Below are 22217 nucleotides of genomic sequence, written 5' to 3'. Positions count from 1 at the left end.
AAGAATGCCCCCAAATGATCAATGGAATAGGTTAGACACAGGAGACACAGTAGTAAATGACTATAGTAATCTACTGTTTGATAAACCCAAAGATTCTAGCTTCTAGACTCCACCTTCTGGGATAGGAACTCAATATTTGACAAAAACTGCTGGGAAAACTGGAAAATAGTATGGCAGAAACTAGGCATAGACCAGCATCTTACACCTTATACAAAAATGGGTTCAGTATTTAAACATAAAGGATGATACCATAGATAAATTAGGAGAAGAAGGAATAGTTTACCTCTCAGATCTATGGAGAGAAAAACAATTTATGTCCAAACAAGAGATAGAGAATATTATGAAATGCAAAATGGAAGACTTTGATTACATTAAATTAAAAGGTGTTTATACAAAGAGAAGTAATGCAGCCAAAATTAGAAGGGAGGCAGAAAACTGGGAAGCAATTTTTTGCAGCCAGCCTTTCTGATAAAGGCCTCATTTCTAAAATCTATAGGGAACTTAATCAAATTTGTAAGAATCCAAGTCATTCCCCAATTGAGAAATGGTCAAAGGATATGAACAAGCAGTTTTCTGATTATTGATCAGAGAAATGCAAATTAAAACAACTCTGAGGTACCACCTCACACCTATCAGATTGGCTAATATGACAAAAAAGGAAAATAATAAATGTTGGAGAAGCTGTGGAAAAATTGAAACACTAATGCATTGTTGGTGGAGCTGTGAACTGATCCAACCATTCTGGAGAGCAATTTGGAACTATGCCCAAAGGGCTTTGGGACTGCTCATACCCTTTGACCCAGTGGTACCACTGCTAGGTCTGTAGCCCAAAGAGACCATAGAAAAGGGAAAAGGACCCACATGTACAAAAATATTTATAGCAGCTCTCTTTGTAGTGACAAAGAATTGGAAATCTAGGGAATGCCCATCAATAGGGGAATGGCTAAACAAGTTGTGGTATATGAATGTAATAGAATACTATTGTGCTGTAAGAAACGATGATCTGGAGAAGTTCAAAGAAACCTGGAAGGACTTACATGAACTGATGCTGACTGAGAGGAGCAGAACCAGGAGAACATTGTACACAGTAACAGCAACATTGTGTGATAAACAATGGTGATAGACTTGGCTCTTCTCAGTAGTGCAATGATCCAAAACAGTTTCATAGCGCTCATGATAGAAAATGTTCTCAACATCCAGAAAAAAGAACTGTGAATTATGAATTCAGATTGAACTGTACTGTTTCTACTTTTGGACTGTTTTTTTCCCTTCTTTTTTGAGGTTTTTCCCTTGTGCTCTGATTCTTCTTTCACAAGATGACTAATGTAGAAATATGTTTAATGTGATTGTACATATACAACCTATATCAGACTGCTTTCTGTCTTGGCGGGGAGAGTGGGAGAAAAATTTGAAACTAAAAATCCTGTGAAAACAAATGTTGACAACTATCTTTATATATAACTAGAAAATAATAAAATACTTGGGGGGAAAAAAAGAATACCCCAAATGGGGTCACAGAGTTGTTCACAACTGAAAAACAACTGAACAAATACCTTAACTTCTCATTTCCTCAATCTATTAGATTTTCATAATCCCCTCTTCCTGAGCTATACACTCGGAGTGCCACCATTGATCTTGCCATCACCAACAAGTGTTCTACTTCCATATTAATGAACTCTGAAATTCTTTTATCTGATTGTAATCTTTCATCATTTTATCATCTATCCATAATGTTTTATGACTCCTAACTCTATTCTTAATCCTCACCATGATGTCTAATCCCTCCACCCTTCAATAGTTTTATGTAGCCTTCACCCCTAAATTTTTCTCTTACTCATTTCAACCCTTTAGTGGATAAGTTCAACTCTATACTATCCTCTCTTTTCCAGTCCATTGGCCCCTTGTCCTACCTTGCCAGACCCCTTCCACTCATATGCTGTTGAATAGAGAGAGAGAAAATCATATGACCATGCCGATTCAGGCCACTACCTATTCATTATTTAATCTCAACTGGCCCAGCACTGCAGCAAGACAATCCCTTTACTTCTCCCGCAATTGATTCCCTCACCCACTTATCAGAGCAGCTGTTCCAAACTTTTCTCTCAAGTTTCCCACAGCAGCCCCTCCCTCCATCCTTTCAGATGACAGCCTCCTCTTGTTTTTCATCAAAAAAACCAAGGCCGTTCATCACAAACTCCCTGTTCTCCTGTTTTCCTAACCAGATATTCCCTCACATCATCACACACCGCATCTTTTACTCTAGTTGCCGATGATGAGGTAGTGCTTTTCCTTTCAAAGGCCAACATTTCTTCACGTACTCTTGACCCCATCCCTATTGTCTTCTCCAGCAAATTGCGTATGTCTCTGTCTCTCTCTCTCTCTTTCTCTCTCCCTATTCCCTCCCTCCCTTCTCCCCCCTCTTTCCTCTCCCTTTCCCTCCCTTCTCTCTCTCGGTGCCTTCTTTGTTCTCTACAAACACATGCAAGTCTCCCTTATCTTTAATTTTTTTTTACTATATTCTTCAGTCCCCACCTGGTATCAACATACATCTCCTTTCCTTCTTAGCTAAACTCTTTGGAAAAGCCATCTATACTTAATGACTACTTAATCTCTTTTCACCATTTTCCAAAACTTCTGTAATCTGATTTCCAACCTCTTCATTCAACTGAAATTACTCTCTCCAAAGTTACCAATGATTTCTTAATGACCAGATCTTCATCCTTCTTGACTTCTTTGCGACATTGGACGCTGTTCTCCTGGATGCTCAGTTCTTCACTCTGTTCTTGATTTTTATACTACTTGTTTTACTGCTCAGTTTCCTTTGCTGAATCTTCATCTATGTCAGGCTCGCTAATAAGAGCTGTTCCCCAAGGTCCTTCCTGAGACCTTTTCTCTTTTCTCTCTGTATTGTCACATGGTGATTTCATCAGTGCTTATGATTCAGGATGATTCACAAATCTATACATGCAACCCTAGTCCAGCTACACATTCTGAACTGCCTATTGGACATTTCAAACAGGATAGCCCATAGATGTCTCAAACCCAATAGATCCCAGACAAAACTCCATACCTTTCCACCCAAACCCACTCCTCCTCAAATGTCGTTTTTACTGTTAGGGTCACCAACATGCCCTTAGTCTCCTGTGTTTATATCCTCAGCTTCTCATTGTCTCTTTATCCCACTTACATGATCAGTTGCCAAATATGATTTCTGACTCCACAACATTTCTCATATATATCCCTTTCTTTCTACTCATACAGCTACCACTCTAGTTCAGGCCTTCATTACTTCTAACCTTGAATATTGCAGTAGATGGAAGATGAATTGGAGTTGGAAGAGACTTGGGGGCAGGTAGGCTAATGAGGAGGCTACTGCAATATTCAAGGTTAGAAGTAATGACTCTCCTCCACACTTTCTACGATCCAGCCATACTATTCACTTTACTGGTCCTTACACATGACTTCGTTCTATTTCCAGTATCCATGCCTTTGTGCTATCTGTCCCCCATTCCTTAAATACTCTCCTTCTTATCTCTACCTCTTAGAAAAACCTGACTTTCTTTTGGACTCAATTCAAGTACCACCTTCAAGAGGCCTTTCCCAGTCCCTTCACCTACTAGTGCCTTCTCTTTTTTGGGGGAGGGGGAGGCAATTGGGGTTAAGCGACTTGCCCAGGGTCACACAGCTAGTAAGTGTCAAGTGTCTGAGGCCGGATTTGAACTCAGGTACTCCTGAATCCAGGACCAGTGCTCTATCCACTGAGCCACCTAGCTGCCCCTGTGCCTTCTCTTTTAAAGTATTTACTTTATATTTTACTTATCCCTATAAATATACATTATTGATAATGCCACTAGGGGGCAGCTAGGTGGCACAGTGGATAAGCACCCGCCCTGGATTCAGGAGGACCTGAGTTCAAATCCAGCCTCAGACACTTGACACTAACTAGCTGTGTGACCCTGGGCAAGTCACTTAACCCTCATTGCCCAGCAAAAAAAAAAGATAATGCCACTATATGTTATCTATAACATATCCATTAGAATGAAAGCTTCTTGAGGACAGGGATTTTTTTTGTATTCTCAACATTTAGCACAGTGTCTAACAGTGCCTGGACAGTTCCTGTGTCTTTGGATTTTTGTCTTTTCCCCTGGGCTTCTCCCAGAACACTTGATATAGTCAGCAGAATGCTTCCCATTGATGTCTTGGTCCTCACGAGGGAGAAATAGGAGGATCAGATAAACATTTTGGAAACTCAGAGCACAGGCTTGGACAGTTATAGTAACTGGATGACCCAGGGGCAGGGGCAGAACCCAATGCAAACACAAGAAACTTTTCAGTACACTGTTGAATCATTCCCATTCAAAATTTAGTGTCCCTGTCTGGATATTGAGAATACATAATGAGGGGGTGACACAGGTGCTTCTAGAGCAGGGGCTTTAATGAGACTTTTTTTGTGTCAAAAACCCTTTGGGCATTTTGGTGAAACACTACTATGGTTTCCTATGTTCATAACTGAAGGAAATGCTAAATTTCATTTAGAAGTTAGTGAAAATAAAGATATAATTTTTTCCCATCCAAGTCATGGGCACCTTTAAATTTCTGCATGGAGTCTTTTGGTATCCGTGGACCCAAGAACTCCTGTTCTAGGGTTGGAGGAAATGTGAGTGTGAGTGCTGTCTGAAGACCCTGTATTTCAATTAATGCAAGTCAGTTTGCATTAATCAACATCTGGAATCCAATGGGAGCCACTTCCCTGCCTCAGTAAATAGAGGAGGATAGGATTAAAAGTCACAATGACCCACAAAATGGGATTTCTCATCAGATCCAAAGGAGGGATTAATGAATTAGCTATATGAGCTGTCTGCCACTCAACCCTAACATTCTGTTGACTTCCCAGTTACTAATGAGAGATTTATTAACTAATGCACTATTGTTGTGGTGACCCATCTTGCTGGAGACCCAGGGACCTTTTATAACTAGATCAATACTTTATGTCCACCAAGCCTAGATTTGGGGCCCAGGAGAATGAAGCAATGGTGGTATGGGAACTGTGGGAAGGTGGAGTTGGGAAGGGAGGCATTATCTGCAAGAAAGATCATCAGGAAAGGAAGGGAAAGAGTTCTTCCTGATGGGAACTTTGGATCTGATTTCTCAAGCATGGGATGCCAAAGGAAGACATAGACAGGAAATCACTAAGCACCCCTCAACCCCATAATAGGGAGTTTCAGAGACCTCCAGGCTAGTTTGCCACCTACACCGCCCAAATCCCTGCATTTAGATCTTCAAACATGAATTCTTAAAATAGGGGTGGTCCCAGGACCACTTGGGAATAAAAGGTTATATGTCCAAAGTGGTAGTAAATTGTGATGAGGGAGGGGCAGCTAGATGGCGCAGTGGATAGAGCACTGGCCTTGGAGTCAGGAGTACCTGAGTTCAAATCTGGCCTCAGACACTTAACACTTACTAGCTGTGTGACCCTGGGCAAGTCACTTACCCCCAATTGCTTCACTAAAAAAAAAAAAATTGTCATGAGGGAGGAGAATAGGTGTTCTGGGCTCTACTTGATATGGACTCCCAAGCCACCAAAATACCAGGGGAACCTAAGTTGGGGGAAAAAAGAAAAGAAAAAAAAAAGGAAAACCTATTAAGGGTCAATACTTGGATCAGGGTAGAACAGCATCCCCTGGTACACACAGCACAGTGATCATTGTTTCACAGCCCAAGTGTATTATAGGAATAAACATACTTAGGCACTGGGGAACTGTGCCCTGGTGAGTCACTGGGGTGCCCATGTAGATTATACAAGTGGGATAGACAAAATGAAAAGGCCCCCAGTATTAAACAGTAATAGGGTACCAGGGGAATGAGGAATATCTGCCCTAATCTCAGAACTAGGAGGGACTGGTATTCTGATCTATGCCACCTCTCGGTTTAACAGCCTTGTCGGACTAGCGTGGAGGCCAGTGAACCATGTTACTTTTGAGTAACTACTTTGTGAGTAACATAACCTATCTCTGGGGACTTTCCAGACATCCCACAAAGGGGAGAGGGGATATCATAGGCACCAGGGAATGGTATGGAACTTGAAGAAGGCATTCTTCTTCTTCATACTTGTTATAGCAAACCAGGTAAGGTTAGTTCCTTTTACCCGGGAAGGGATGTATTCTCTCTACAGTTATTTGAACTCCCCTGCATATTTCCACAATGTAGTTACACGAGACCTAGAGAGGCTAAACATTGTAACTAACGTTGGCTTCCGCCACTATGCGCATGATGAGTGTGAATCCTCACTGTGGGCCTGTAGATGACATACCAAGTCACTATCTACATCAGGCACATTAACGCCCAAAGAAGTAGCAATAAACCTCATCTCCATGGAGTGGAGCTACTGACATCCTTACCTGACTCATTCTTGCCTTTTTTGGCCCACAAAGAGCACTATGGGGGCAGCTAGGTGGCGCAGTGGATAGAGCACTGGCCCTGGAGTCAGGAGTACCTGAGTTCAAATCCGGCCTCAGACACTTAACACTTACTAGCTGTGTGACCCTGGGCAAGTCACTTAACCCCAATTGCCTCACTAAAAAAAAAAAAAAAACCAAAGAGCACTATGGGAATAGTCATATTATAGTAAAAGTTGCGGCTCACATAGTAGATGACCTGTGGGCACATTTTCTTGAAAAGGCGGACCACCTCTTGGTCCTGGCAAATATCTTTGGCATCTCCCTCCCACTGGGGAAAGAAATACACTCTTACAGCAATGGATACCTTCTCAAAATGTGGAACTGTTGTGCCCCTACTGAGTGCAACGATGGCTACTATTAGTAGAGCCTTAACTAAAACAGTCAGACTCCCATTGGAGCACTCTGGAATCATTTTGTTCAACCAATGCACCTACTTCCTAGCTAAGGAAATGCAAGACTGGTAATAGTCACACCACATCGCTTGGAAATTTCACTTAGCCCATCATCCCAAGGCGCCAGCATCATCTAACAAACATTGGGATGAACTGCTTAAGTGCCATCTTCACCTCATTTCCAAGATTGACCTGCTGGACAGAATACATAAAAGATTCGGTTATAGTCCTGAGCAGCTGGAACACAGCCCTAACTGGATTGTTTCCAGCTCACTAGTTGCTTAGTGATCGTGTCCCAAATGAAAGTGTGGAAGAAGGATTCATAATAGGAATCAACACCTTATGACAATACTTTGTCATTCTGGAAACTTTCACAGTGGAGGCTGCTGAATTGAATGTGGGAGCCATGAAGCTAGATATCATTGCTCTGGGTGACTCTCATCAGGTATTGTTTAGCTTTAAAGTTGACCTATTTCTGAAATGGTAAGGACTCTTCACGTTTCAGAATTCCTAAAAATTAGTAGTGGAAGAGGGAATAATCAATCTGGATTACTCAGGTAATCATGCATCACCAGCCAAGGGGGAAGGATGTATCAAAAACAGGTGAAGAGGGGGCAGCTTGGTGGTGCAGTGGATAGAGCACCAGCCCTGGATTCAGGAAGACCTGAGTTCAAATCTGGCCTCAGACACTTGACATTTACTAGCTGTGTGACCCTGGGCAAGTCACTTAACCCTCATTGCCCCACAAAAAAAAAAGAAAGAAAGAAAGGAAAAAAAAAAAAAACAAACAGGTAAAGACCAAGCTGCTAGATTAGGGTGAGGGGATAGCATCTTGTGGCTCCAGCTGTAATAATGTAAAGACCTGCCCCCCACCCTAGTCAGAGCCTTCAGCTACCAGGATGCCAGCAGGCTATGGTCAGATTGACTGCTGGTTATGTGTGCATACCCTAGAGGAGCTGACAGAGGTGGGGTGGTTTGGTCTTCCAGCCTCCAGACTCCTAATGTGTCTCGGCAGACTTTGGGAAGCCATAAGTCAGAAAGAGGACGATAAACTGCTTTTGTCGCAATGTTTCCAGACAGAACTGTGGGGGCAGGGTAGAACAGTGAGACACAGAAGTCCTCAACCTGACTCCAGAACAAGCATGCCGAGCACACTCTGCCTCATGACATCATGCCTGCCCTGCCTTACTGGCCTGTGTTCTGTACAGAGGTTGCCACTTCTGCTCGGTTAACCACCAAAATTGTCACGTGTCAACAATCAAAAGGAGTTGGGGTGGACTGTGTGGGCACTACTACAGGCTATACCCACCAGAATTAAGCCAGGCCTAAAGAAGGTGAAGCAGAAGCAGGAAGGCAGGCAAATGAAGACGTCAGTAAATAAGCGTTAATCAATTCATTAATGTATTAATTAGTTCCTACTGTGTGCCAGGCGTCTGTGCTAGACCGATGAGGAAGAGTACCTCACACCAGAGCATTAAAACACCAGGGTGGCTTCCCTTACCTCATGGAATCTGAGCTCCATGGGTTCTCTGGGGAGTAAAGAGAACAAAGAAAGCTGCGCCCAGCCAGCCTGTCTCTGTTCTAGTTGTTTCTCCTGTATCCCTGAGAAATCATATGAGGGCTGCTTCTGCTCCAAGTCCTCCCTGCAGTGGATCACTGGGTCTAATCCAGGACACTCTCTTTCCCTGTGTCTGTCTCTCTGTGTCTTTTTCTATCTCTGTGTTTGCCTGTGATTCTGTCTCTCTTCTGGCTCCTGCTACTTACAAGTTCGGGTCTCTTTTATCTTTAGAAATTTTCCCTTGAGGCTTCCATCGCTTCAAGCTGTTGTCCTATATCTCTCTTCCCTTGCACTGTTAGACTTCTAGAAAGAGTGATGTATTCACTGCCTTTACTTTATTACCGCTTATTCACTTCTCAACCTTTTGCAATATGGCTTCCAATGCCACTTCTTTCCTGAAACTACTCTCTAAAAGATTGCCAATGAACACTGTTAAATATGATTGGGGGGGGGGGGCTGGGCAGTGAGGGTTAAGTGACTTGCCCAGGGTCACAAAGCTAGTAAGTGTCAAGTGTCTGAGGCTGGATTTGAACTCAGGTCCTCCTGGATCCAGGGCTGGTGCTTTATCCACTGTGTCACCTAGCTGCCTCCAACAATGGTCTTTTTAAAATTCACTTTTATTTTATTTTTAGTTTTGAATTATCTCCCTTCCTCTTCCCCTTGCCCCATCCACTGAGATGGCAAGAAAAACAAAATCCATTACAAATGTATGTATAGTCATGCAAAATGAATCCCTGCATTAGGCATATCTAAAAGAGAAAAACAAGGAAAATAAAATTTGCTTCAGACTGCACCCTTGAGTCCACCAGTTTTTTATCTGGAGACGGATACCATGTTTTATCTTGGAATTGGTCTTTGTGATAATCAGAATTCCCAAGTCTTTCAAAGCTGATTATCTTTATGATACTGTTGTTATTGTTCTCTTGGTTCTGCTCACTTCACTTTACATCAGTTCATGCAAGTTCTACCAGGTTTTTCTGAAACTACCCTCTTCGTCCTTCCTTATAGCACAATAGTATTCCATCACATTTGTATGCCATAATTTGTTCAACCATTCCCCAACTGATGAGTATCCCCTCTGTTTCCAGTTTTTGGCCACCACAAAAAGAGCTGCCAGAAATACTTCTTTGTACATATGAGTCCTTTCCTCTTTCTTTGATCTCTTTGGAGTACGTATCTAGTAGCAATATCACTGGATCAAAGGGTTTGCACAGTTTAATGGTATTTTGGGCATAGTTCCAAATTACTTCCTGGAATGGTAGAACTAGTGCACAGCTCTATCAGCAAGCAGTGCATTAAAGTACCTGTTTTCCCACAGCCCCTCCAGCACTTAGCATTTTTCTTTTTTGTCAGCCTTGCTAATCTGATGAGTATGAGGTGCTACCTCAGGGTTGTTTTAATTTGCATCCTCTAATTATTAGTGATTTAAAGCATTTTTTCATAGGACTATTGATAACTTGGATTTCTTCCTCTGAAAACTTGCCTATTCATATCCTTTGACAATTTATTAATATACAATAATATACAATGGTCTTTTCTCATTCTTAAACTTCCTTGAGCTTTATGTGGCATTTGGCACTGTTGTGCCAAATATTTTTCTGTTGATTCCAAGATATTTCTAAATCTCTACTAATTCTTCTACCTGTCTGACTGGTCCTTATCAGTTTCCCTTAACTGGTTAATCAACCTTCTCCTCCCCCTTAACAGCAGGTGTGTTACCCACCTGTTTGTATTATCTCAGACCTTCATAAGTTCTTCTGCTATACTCTCTTCTTTGGCAATTTCATTTGATCGCATGCATTGCTTCTATAAATTGACTTTTTATTTTTTAAATCTACCTTTTCCATTGAGAAAGTAAAGAAAACAAAATTCCAGTTTCAGATTTGAATAGTCAAGAAAAACAAATTTCTATATTGACCATGTTAAAAAAAAAATCTCATTTTGCACTCTGAGTCCTTTACCTTTCTGTCAGGGGATAGGTAGCATGTTACATCATTTTTCCTCAGGGTAGTCATTATGATAAACAGAATTCCTGAATCTTTCAAAGTTGTTTGTCTTTACAGTATTGTTATCATTTTGTAAATAATTATTCTTCTGCTCACTTCAGTCTACATCAGTTCATACAAATGTTCTCAGGTTTCTCTGCATCTCTCCCCTTCAACATTACTCATAGCACAATAGTATCCCATCACATTTATATGCCAAAACTTGTTCAGCCATCCCTGAGGTGATGGACACCCCTTTGTTTCTAGTTCTTTGCTACCACAAAAAGAGATACAAATATTTTTGTTCATCTTTAGTTACTGCTTATTTTGCTACAGACTCATCCTTCCCTTAATCTACCCTCCCTCTAATTCGTCCTTTCCCTTCTATTTTTCTGTTAAAATGTGTTGCTGCACTGTTCTGTATGTGTGTATTCTTCTCTCCTTTGACCAGTACAGTTGAGAGTGAGTTCAAGTGTCAGCTACTACCCATCCCCTTCCTCGTTGTTTTTATAGACTTCTACTTACACATCTCTATTATGTGAAATAATTTTCCTAAACTTCCTTCCCCACCTCTACCTCCAGTGTTTTTCTGTTCCCCTCCTTTTCCATTCTTCTTTCAAGATTATCAAGACATAACAGAACCACTCCTAGACCTTTTGAATAAATAGATTCCCTCTCTGACCTCTGATGATGATAAAGTTCAGAAGGGATATATCTAGATCTAGATCTAGATCTAGATATCTCATCTCCCCATATTAGAATGTAAGTAGTTCATCCTTGTTTAGTCCCGTAAGGTTGTTCATTCATGTTTACCTTTTTTACATTTTTCTTTACTCCTGTATTTGAACTTCAGAGTTTCTATGCAATTCTGGCTTTTTCATCAGAAAGAATTGAAAGTCCTCTGTTTCATTAAAGTTCTAGTTATTCCCCTGTGGAATTATACTCAGACAGCTAGGTGGCACAGTGCCAGGCCTAGAATGAGGAAGAGTCCTCTTCCTGAGTTCAAATCTGGCTTCAGACACTTGCAAGCTGTGTGACCCTGGGCAAGTCACTTAACCCTGTTTGCTTCCGCTTTCTCATTTGTAATATGAGCTAGAGAAGGAAATGGCAAAGCACTCCAGTATCTGTGCCAAGAAAACTCCAGAGGGATCACAGAGTCAGACATGACTGGAAAATGACTGATCAACAAAAATAATTATATTCAGCTTTGCTGAGCAAGTTTTTCTTGACTGTAAGCCTATATCCTTTGCGTTTTGGAATACTATATTTCAAATTTGTATTCCTTTATAGTTGTAACTACTAAACTGACTCCTTAGTGCTTGAATTCTTTCTGGCTGCTTGCACTATTTCTTTTTCTTTGACCTGAAAGCCTTGGATTATTGGTTATAATGTTCTTGGGAGTTTTCATTTGAGGGTTTATTTCAGGAGGTGACTAGTAGATTCTTTCTATTTCCATTCTGGTTCTAAGAAAACTGGGCGGGGCAGCTAGGTGGTGCAGTGGATAGAGCATCGGCCCGGAGTCTGGAAGACCTGAATTCAAATCCGGCCTCAGACACTTAACACTTACTAGCTGTGTGACCCTGGGCAAGTCACTTAACCCCAATTGCCTCACCAAGAAAACTTTAAAAAAAAAAAAAGAAGAAGAAGAAGAAAACTGGGCAGTTTTCTTTTCATATTTCCTGAAATAATGTTTAGTCTCTTTTAGTGATCATGGCTTTCAGGTAATCCAGTGCTTCTTAAATTTTCTCTTGATCTTTTTTCCAAGTCACTTTATGCTATGAGATATCTTAGATTTTCTTCTGACTTTTTTCAAATCTTTTTTACTTTGTTTTAGTATTTCTTCTTGTCTCATGGAGCCATTAACTTTTATTTTGTCCATTCTAATTTTCAAGAAGTTTATTGCTTGGGCAAGGTTTTATGCAACTCTTTTGCCAGGCTGTTAATGCCCTTTCCAATTCTTTCTTCCATAGCTCTTGATTTTTTTTTCAAGTGGATTACATTACATTTATAAAAATACCTTAAAATTCTTGTTTTATCTCTTCCAAGCTGTCTTCTCCTATGAGGCTTTGCTCATAGATATTTTGTAGTCTTTTCTGGGTTCATGTCTTGCGGGTCCCTATCACAATAATAGCTTTTTATGGTGAATTTATTTTTGTTTGTTTGTTCCCAATGTGGAGCCTTATGTTAGGACCAGGTTCTGCTCACTTATGGAGGAAATTTTTTGGTATGGTTTAATCTGCATTCAGATTCCACAGTTCTTTTTTCTGGATGTAGAGAGCATTTTTTTTTTCAGAGACTATACCTTTTGGAGGGGGGGGGGAGCGGGGCAAGGAGGGTTATGTGACTTGCCCAGGGTCACACAGCTAGTAAGTAACAAGTGTCTGAGGCCGAATTTGAACTCAGGTCCTCCTGAATCCAGGGCCAGTGCTCTATCCACTGCGCCACCTAGCTGCCCCCTCTGCTGTTTTAAAGTAACAAAACCATAGGCTTCCCTTTGGTCTGGGATTACTCTTCTAGTTATTCCCCTGCAGGCTTCAGAATGGTTTAGAAGCCAGAACTAAGACACATTCCTCAAACCCCACCTCCACTCTTGGGGTCTAAACCATACAACAGCTGCTTGCTTCTGAACTTGCTCCTTGCTTGGTATTCAGTCTGGGGCTCATGACCCCAAGACACAGCTCCCTCCTCATTTCTGCTCTGGTTCTGTGACTTGTGAATAGTGAATGACAGAGCTGCCAGTTGACGGCTATTGCTGCACTCTATGGAAGTTCAGGCCCCTGGATAGATCTCTGGGACCTCTTTATGCTCTGGTACATAACTTCTCCCTGTGCTGGAATGTTTCCTATGTGTACTCTTGGGGAACCCTATCTCCAGTGTCCATAGACCTCTTTATTTGTCTCCCTGTGCTGACTTAAACTGGAAAAATTACTTACTGACCTCTCCTTGGATTTCCTGAAGAAGTGGGGACTCTTTCTGGAGGGGGTGGTGACAGCTTGCTAATCTTCCTGTTATTCTGACATCTTGACTCCTCCAGGCTACTCATGATATCATTTTTTACCTTTATTGACCAATTATTCCCAGATCTATATATCTAGCTTGACTCTCCCCTAATCTCCAATTCTGTGGGGTTATTTCCATGTGAATGTCCCATGAGAACTTCATAGTCAACATGTCCAAGGCTGAACTTATCTTACCCCCAAAACCTCCCCATTGTTCCAACTTTCCTATTTCCTTCTCTTGTTTGGTACCACCATTTTACTAACCACCCAAGCTTGAAACCTCAAGAATCATCTCTAACTTTTGTTCTCCCTCATTCTTTTATTTAATTAGTTGCTGAGTCTTGTTCATCTGACCTCCATATCTCATGTATCTGTTACTTTGTCTCTACTCACATGACCTACTTTAGGTCCTCACCACTTCTTGCCTAGATTATTTTAGTAGTCTCCTAACTGGTTTCCCAACCACTATCTTAACTCTTTCCAATCATCACACATCTGCTAAAATAATCTTCTTAATGCATAGATCAGTCCATGTCATCCCCTCACTCAAAAATAGTCACTATTGGGCAGCTAGGTGGCGCAGTGGATAAAGCACCGGCCCTGGATTCAGGAGGACCTGAGTTCAAATCCGGCCTCAGACACTTGACACTTACTAGCTGTGTGACCCTGAGCAAGTCACTTAACCCTCATTGCCTTGCAAAAACAAACAAACAAACAAAAAATAGTCACTATTGCCTTTGGATAAAATATGAACTCAGCCTGGCATGTCAGGCCCTCTACAATTTTGCTCCTACTTATCTTTTCAGCATTTTTTCACATTATCCACATTCATACACTCAGTGTTCCTTCCAATCTAGACTTTTGGTTACTTCTTCATAAATTTTCCTATACACACCCCCATCCTCTCTAATATCATGGCCCCTCCTTTGAATGGAAGCTCTCTGAGAGCAATTTGTACTTGTTTCCCCAATGCCTAGAATAGTTTAGCAGTTAGAAGGATTTGTTTAATGATTGAATACATTACCTTTTTTTTTTTTCTTATTAATCACTCTGCCTCCCAACTCTTTCACTTCTCTGTTACTACCCATAGGAAGGAAAAAGGAACAAGAAATGTAGAATTTACTGAGGCTTCTAGTCTCCTAATATAAACAGAATGAAATGGCCCAGAGTTGCTGCTGCTCGGTTCATACTACAGTGACTTTCACTCTCCTAAATAACGTAGTCACTGGGGAGGGTTGGCTGCCAAAGCCATCTCTGCCATTTCCTAGGGCTAGCACTTAGAATGCTGAAATATGACCTGGTTTCTTTAAGCGTAAGAATCATTCAACAAGCATTTATTAAGCACCAACTCTGTAGCAGGAATTCTGCTGTGTTCTGGTGATACAAAAACAAAAATGCTTTTAAGAAGCTTACATTGTACCAGCGAAACAGCATGTAGATAGGCAAGCGGATGGATGGATGGATGGATGGATGGATGGATGGATGGATGGATGGATGGATGGATGGATGGATGGAGGCAAGCAGATAGATGGATGGATGGATGGATGGATGGATGGATGGATGGATGGATGGATGGAGGCAAGCAGATAGATGGATGGATGGATGGATGGATGAATGGATGGAGGCAAGCAGATGGATGGATGGATGGATGGATGGATGGATGGATGGATGGAGGCAAGCAGATAGATGGATGGATGGATGGATGGATGGATGGATGGATGGATGGATGGATGGATGGATGGAGGCAAGCTGATGGATGGATGGATGGAGGCAAGCAGATAGATGGATGGATGGATGAATGGATGGAGGCAAGCAGATAGATGGATGGATGGATGGATGGATGGATGGAGGCAAGCAGATGGATGGATGGATGGATGGATGGATGGATGGATGGATGGATGGATGGATGGATGGATGGATGGATGGAGGCAAGCAGATAGATGAATGGATGGACAGACAGATGGACAGACACACACATGGTGGCGGGGGGAGAATGAATAAATAAATACCAGTAGTTTAGGAAGCAAGGGTGCTAGTAATTGAAGGGATCATGAAAGACTTTCTGTAGAAGATAGTTCTTGAACTGAGTCTTGAGGTAAGAAATTTTCCTGAGGTGTCTGTGAGGGAGAGCATTCCAAGCATCGAGGGATGGCTAGTACAGAGCAACGGTGGGAGGTGGTGCTGTGTGTGCAGAATCACAAGGACAGTTTGCTGATACTGTAGAGTTTAGGAAGGGGAGTCATGTATAATGAGGCTGAAAAGGTCAAGAATGATTTGGTCATATCTACACTTAAGGAAAATCATTTCGACAGCTGTGCAGAGGATGGATCCAAGTGGAGACAAACATGTGGCTAGGAGACCAATTAGGCCATTGCAGTTAGTCCAGGTAAGAGGTAAATGAGAGCCTGAATTAAAAGGGTTACTGTGGGGGCAGCTAGGTGGCACAGTGGATAAAGCACCAGCCCTGGATTCAGGAGGACCTGAGTTCAAATTCGGCCTCAGACCCTTGACAGACCCTTGACACTTACTAGCTGTGTGACCCTGGGCAAGTCACTTAACCCTCATTGCCCTGCTAAATAAATAAATAAATAAAATGAATAAATAAAAATAAAATGGTTACTGTGTCGGCAGTGTGAAAGGGGTAGATTGAAGAAATGTTGTAGAGGTAGAAATGGTAAGATTTGTTGACATTATTTCACACTGAATACTTGGCAGTGAGCACTAAAAACTGAGGGGACCAGGAAAGAGTTCCTGCAGAAGATACTTGAGCTGATTGTTGAAGGAAATCAGGGACTCCAAAAGGCAAAAGGGAGGAGAGGAAAGTCACCGATGTTGAGAACCTTTGAGAAATTGATCTCGACATTGTCCCAGGCTGGTGCCGCATAAACATCATTTCTGTATTTCTTCTGTAATCTATCCCAGCTTCAATCTTACACCCGTACCACCAGTTTCCCAGGTCAGCCTTCTTTCTACCTGTCAGATAGGGAAGAAGAAAAGCTTTGAATCTTTTGAACTGATAGGCCCTGCTGTGATCAGATAGGCCACAACATTCAACTTGTCAGAGGAATGTGTACCTGGCAAACTGAATTAGTATCTAACTGAGAGCTTAGGTGTGAAGAAAAGAGGAACTAAAATTATTCTGGTGCTCCCCCACCCATCCTCATTGATGCCATGTCTGAACTCACTACAGCTTTAGCCTTTAGTGGAAAGGAGAAGAGAAAGTTGGAAAAAGGCCTCTGCAACATTTTGTGTCCACTTCAGAAAGATGGGGACAGGGGGCATTGAAATAAATTCCAGAAGATCTGTAACATTTCTTTTCCCATACCTATAACTGGATAAGATGTCAGGATGGAGCTGACTGGTCCTTCTAGAATTTCCATCCTAGAAGGAGTCACATATACTTAGTTGAATATATGTTAGAATGTAAGCTTCTTGAGGCGTGGCTTGTTTCTGGTTTTTTTTTTCTTTGTACCCCCAGTACTTAACATAGTGCCTGGCATATAATTGATTGATGAATTCAGTAATTAGGTAGAAGTTATATGTTAAGTTGGTCCCACTTGGGAAGTGAGGGTATCCTGGTCACTACCTCCCCTAAAATGTATTAAAGCAGCTGTTCTGGAGTTATGGAAGCCTTTCTGGTGACCAAGGACAGATTCCCCCTTCCACCTCCAACAAAGACCAGAAATAACAGCTATCTAGTGCCTTCCATGTGCCAGGCCCCATGCTGAGTGCTTGACCAATGTGATCTCATTTCTTCCTCACAAAAACCCTGGGAGGAAGGTGCTCTTATTATTCCCATTTTACAGTTGAGGGAACTGAGGCAGACAGATTTGTCCAAGGTCACACAGTTCCACGGTCAGATTTTAACTTAACTGCCAACTACACAACTAAATAATTGGTCAAAGACCAGAATTAAACTTAGAAGTTGCTCTGATGAAGAGGCTTTAAATTTCTAATTATACATATTAAATAAGTGGATCAAGTAAACGCATAGGGAGAGGGTTTTTGGTTTTTGGTTTTTGGTTTTGGTTTTTGTAGTAAACAAGATGCTTTGACTCTAATTAAGGAGGCTTTTGGGAAACTAATCTTTTTGTCCCAAATGGTTCCAGTGTTTGGAGACAGGGTTTCTCCTGGTGCAGTAAGATTGGTTGAAACTTAGTACCTGAGCCAGGGAGGCAAGTAAATAAGTCTGGCAGCAGCAGAGCTAATAAATGCAAACATTTTCTGGGAAAGCTGGTACAACCCCCTCTGGGTATGTAGCTTTCATGAGATAGTATACAAATAAAGTCCTCTTGTTTCTGTATTGGCCCTTTATAAGTCATCTAGCTAACTTTGTCATGCAATGTGGTACAAATTCTGAAGAGTAAAACTAAAGAAGTTTTTGAGAGCAGTAGAAAATATAAGGGGATGTAAAAGTGAGGTGATAATTTGTTTTCTTTTTTTTCTTATAGTCTCAGTAAACACAGTGCTTATTTCTTATTTTCATCAAGCACTTCTTTCTAATGATGCTCTTGGGATACTTTTCAATTCCAAAATATTTTTTTAATTTAGTATTTTATTTTCCCCCAATTATATTTAAAAAACATTTTTGACATTCTTTTTTAAATTTTTTAATTTTTGGTGAGGCAGTTGGGGTTAAGTGACTTGCCCAGGGTCACACAGCTAGTAAGTGTCAAGCATCTGAGGCTGGATTTGAACTCAGGTCCTCCTGAATCCAGGGGCGGTGCTCTATCCACTGTGCCACCTAGCTGCCCCTTAACATTCATTTTTAAAACTTTGAGTTCCAAATTCTCTCCTTCCCCCCACTGCCATTGAGAAGACAAGCAATTCCATATAGGTTATGAATGTGTAATTATACAAAATGTTTCCATATTAATCATGTTGTGAAAGAAAACAGACAAAAAACCCTCAAAAAAAAAAAGTGTGCTTCAATCTGTAGTCAGACATCATTGGTTCTTTTTTTGGGGATGGATAGGATTTTTCATCATAAGTCCTTCAGTGTTGTCCTGGATCATTGTATTGCTGAGAATAGCTGTCATTCACAGCTGATCACCTTACAATATTGCTGTTACTTTGTACATTTCACTTTGCATCAGCTAATGTAAATCTTTCTGGGTTTTTCTCAGAGCATCCTATTCATCATTTCTTATAGCACAATAGTATTCCATCATAATCACATACCACAATTTATTCAACCATTCCCCAATTGATGGGCATCCCCTCAGTTTCCAGTTCTTTGCCACCAGAAAAGAGCTACTATAAATATTTTTGTACATATAGGTACTTTTCCTTTTTGCTTTAATCTCTTTTTGAATGCAAACATAGTAGTGTTACTGCTAGGTCAAAGAGCATGTGCATGGTTTTTTAACCCTTTCAACATAGTTCCAAATTGCTCTCCAGAATGGTTGAATCAGCTTATAACTCCACCAAAAGCGCATTAATGTCTAATTTTCCCCACATCGCCAATATTTGTCATTTTCCTCTTCTCTCCTATTAGCCAATCTAATAGGTATGATAGTACCCCAGAATTATTTTGATTTGCATCTCTCCAATCAATAGTGAGTTAGAGCATTTTTTTCATATGGCTATAGATATCTTTGATTACTTCATCCAAAAACTGTTCATATGTTTTGATAATTTATCAGAAGTGGAATGGCTCTTATTTTTTTTAATAAATTTGACTCAGTTCTCTATATGTCTGGGACATGAGGCCTTTATCAGATAAACTTGTCTCAAAATTTTTTCAGCTACTATTGCTAACTGTAATTCCTTCCATCCTATTCCTGCCCCATTTATTCTATCTCTCTTCTTTCACCCTATCCCTCCTCAAAAGTGTTTTGCTTCTGACTACCCCCTCCCCAAATCTGTCTCCCTTCTATCAAATCCCCCTTTCTTTTATCTCTTTCTTCTCTTACTTTCCTGCAGAATAAAATAGATTTCTATATTGGGATACTTTTCTAAATGTGTATGTGTTTACATGAAAAGCCCTGAAGTTGGGAGTCAAGAAACCTGATCTTCAATCCTGGCTGTGCCACAGATTAGCTATGTGACCTTTCCTCTCTCTGTGCCTCAATTTCCTTATTTGTCAAATGAGGGACTTGGACTAAATGATCTCTAAGATTCCTTTCTGTGTTAACATTCTGTAATTTAGAGATGGAAAAACCTTAACTTGGAACCTAACTTTAGTATTTCATATGTTCCATGTCACAAACCTATATCTCTTTCCATCTTGCTCAGTTTACCAGGTGCCCTGTATAGCATTTTAAATAGTCTGTGTGAAAATACCAATTGGAAGAAGAGTCTAAGAATGAATATGAATCAAAGCTGTGTGGTACTCACTGTAGCTTGTAATACACTGACCTTATAACAAGTCATTCTCTTCTTGTTCTTTCAGCTATACATCCTATTGCATTGTTATTAGGGGAATATGCTCATTATAGGATGTACAACAGTACTTATGGGCTACTTCTTTATATCAGCTCCACAGAAATATTAAGTTTTATTTGTTCCCACTAATGCTATTGAAAACCCGGCTCACTAGCTTAGATTTTAGAAAGGCTGGCAAGAGAACTACAGATTTAAATTTTGCTAATTGTATCTGCATTCCAAAATTGTAGCATGTTGACCTAAAAAGGAGAACTGGGGAGTCTATAAACTTTCCCCCCAAAAAAGTTATGTCTTTTGTTTTTACATCAAGCCATTATCAAACATTTATTAAGTGCATGCTCTGTGTTTGGCACTGTACTAGGCATTAGGAATATGCCAAACCAAAAAAGAAATAGTACCTGCCCTCTGGAAGCTTATGTTCTATCAAGGAGACCACATATGCATATATCAATATGTATAAAATAAATACAAGGTAAGTGCACTAGCAGCTGGAATGATCAGGAAAAGCTTCATGTAAAAGGTGACAATTTGAAGGAAACCAAGGATTCTTAAAGACAGAAGTAGAAGAGGGGATGGTGCATTTTAGGCATCAGTGGTAGCTTATACAAAGACATAAAGGCTGGGAGGAGAACAAGGAGTCCAATTTGAGTGGATTGTAGATGATGCATAATGATGCACATGCTGTATGATAAGTTTGAAAAAGTAAGTTGGAACCAGTTTGTGACAAGCTTCACATAGCAAACAGAGGAGTTTGGGTTTGATCCTAGAGAGAGCAAGGAGCTAATAGTTTCATTTCTGAATATATGCCCCTACCCACCCAACAAGGCTTCCCATGTAATAAAAAAGAAGGAAATAAGAAAGAAAAAACCTGAACTTAATAAAAACCAATTAGTGTATCATCCTCATCTGCCTTGTGCATTAAATAGTTCATACCCATGGTCCCCCATCTCTGAGATGAAGGAAAATCTGGGCATTTTTCTCAACTGTTCTCCAGGACCTAGCTTGATCATTAGAATTCCACAGCATTTAGTTTGCTTTTTTTTTCCTTTCCATTTACATGCTGTAGTCATTCCCTATATTGTTTTCCTGGTTCTGCTTGCTTCATTTTGCCAGTTTTCCCATTTCTCAAAATTCTTCATGTTTATATTTATAACCTCTGATAACATGGTAATAAATAGTCCATTGTATTCTTGTACCACAATTTGTCTAGCTATTTCCCAGTCACTGAGCACATGCATTGTTTCTTTCTTGGCTTCCAAAGAAATTGCTGCAAATATTATTTTGGCTTATGGTGGACCTTTCTATCTATCTTTAATCACCTTGAAACAATATCTACCTAGCAGAGGAATCTCTGGGTCAGAGGTTATGAACATTTTAGCCACTTTTTAAGCATAATTTCAAATTGCTCTTCAGAATGGTTGGACTGGTTCACCACTCCACCATATGCCTGTCTTTCCATGGCCCCTCCAACATTGACTATTCCGATCTGTTTTATTTTTGCCAGTTCTCTGGATGTAAGGTGAAACTTCTGAGTTCTTTTAAATTGCATTTCTTCTAATGATTCTGAGCAGTCTTTCCCTATGGTTGTTAATAGTTTGCAGTTCTTCTGGGTTTGTAGATTTTTTAACCTTGACAGAACTTTTAAAGTAAACTGTTATGAAAGGCTTCTTTTTCATTTTTCTTAGGCTTGGGCTGATGCATTTCGGAGTAGTCCTGATCTCACTGGCGTGGTGCATATTTATGAAGAACTGAAAAGAAAAGGGATCGAATTTCCCATGGCAGACTTAGACGCCCTGTCTCCAATACATACACCACAGCGGGTAAGCAACAGCATGGCATTTTCCAGGAAGACCCAGTAAAGAATTGGATAACATTCCACCAACCTTCTGTTCCTTCTTAATTATTAAACTTCAGAGCACACTTTTTCAAAGTTTGTAGGGCATTTATTTTTAATAACAGAAGAGAATGTATAAAATGAGGCAGCTGGTTGACTGGTGATTTAAAAGCTTGAAGAATCTCCCTCCCCTGCAGAAGATTTTAATACCAAGCCTAGAAAAATCCAATTGATGGACCATTTTAATGTCAAGTTCTCACAAGGATGGTTGCTTACTTAGACTCATCACATAAGCCTCATTAGAATCTACCTTTGCAAAGCCTGATTAGAGTCTGTTGTAGAGATTCAGTTCTCTCCCTTTGCAAGTGACCTTCAGTCTTGGGTGACACAGAGGGGTGACATACAATCATTTTGCAGAGCGGCAAAGAACTACATCTTTTCCCACCACTGCAAATCAAGCAAGTCACACTTTTCTCTTTTTTTGAGTAACAGTATTCAAAGTGAATCCAGTTAAACCATTCATTCCAGTCAGCTTTGGGAGCCACAACTTTAAAACATGTAGGTCAAGGAAATTAAAATTTAGGGGGTCTCCCACATAAAATTT

At 40.6% G+C, this 22217-nt stretch overlaps 1 protein-coding gene across 3 annotated transcripts in view; it reads left to right on the top strand.

Moving 5' to 3' along the window:
* TOM1L2 (target of myb1 like 2 membrane trafficking protein) overlaps positions 1–22217 on the top strand; it is a 166665-nt gene that overhangs the window by 72178 nt on the left and 72270 nt on the right. For all 3 annotated transcript variants that reach the window (XM_043975340.1, XM_043975339.1, XM_043975341.1), the window contains exon 5: positions 21465–21599. In XM_043975340.1, the coding sequence (XP_043831275.1) occupies positions 21465–21599 (135 nt within the window). The remainder of the gene's footprint in view (positions 1–21464; positions 21600–22217) is intronic.

This window comes from Dromiciops gliroides, chromosome 1 (assembly GCF_019393635.1).
Source record: "Dromiciops gliroides isolate mDroGli1 chromosome 1, mDroGli1.pri, whole genome shotgun sequence".
NCBI lineage: Eukaryota > Metazoa > Chordata > Mammalia > Microbiotheria > Microbiotheriidae > Dromiciops > Dromiciops gliroides.
The sequence above is the reverse complement of the archived record's forward strand: the minus strand, read 5'-3'. Positions and strand labels throughout refer to the sequence as shown.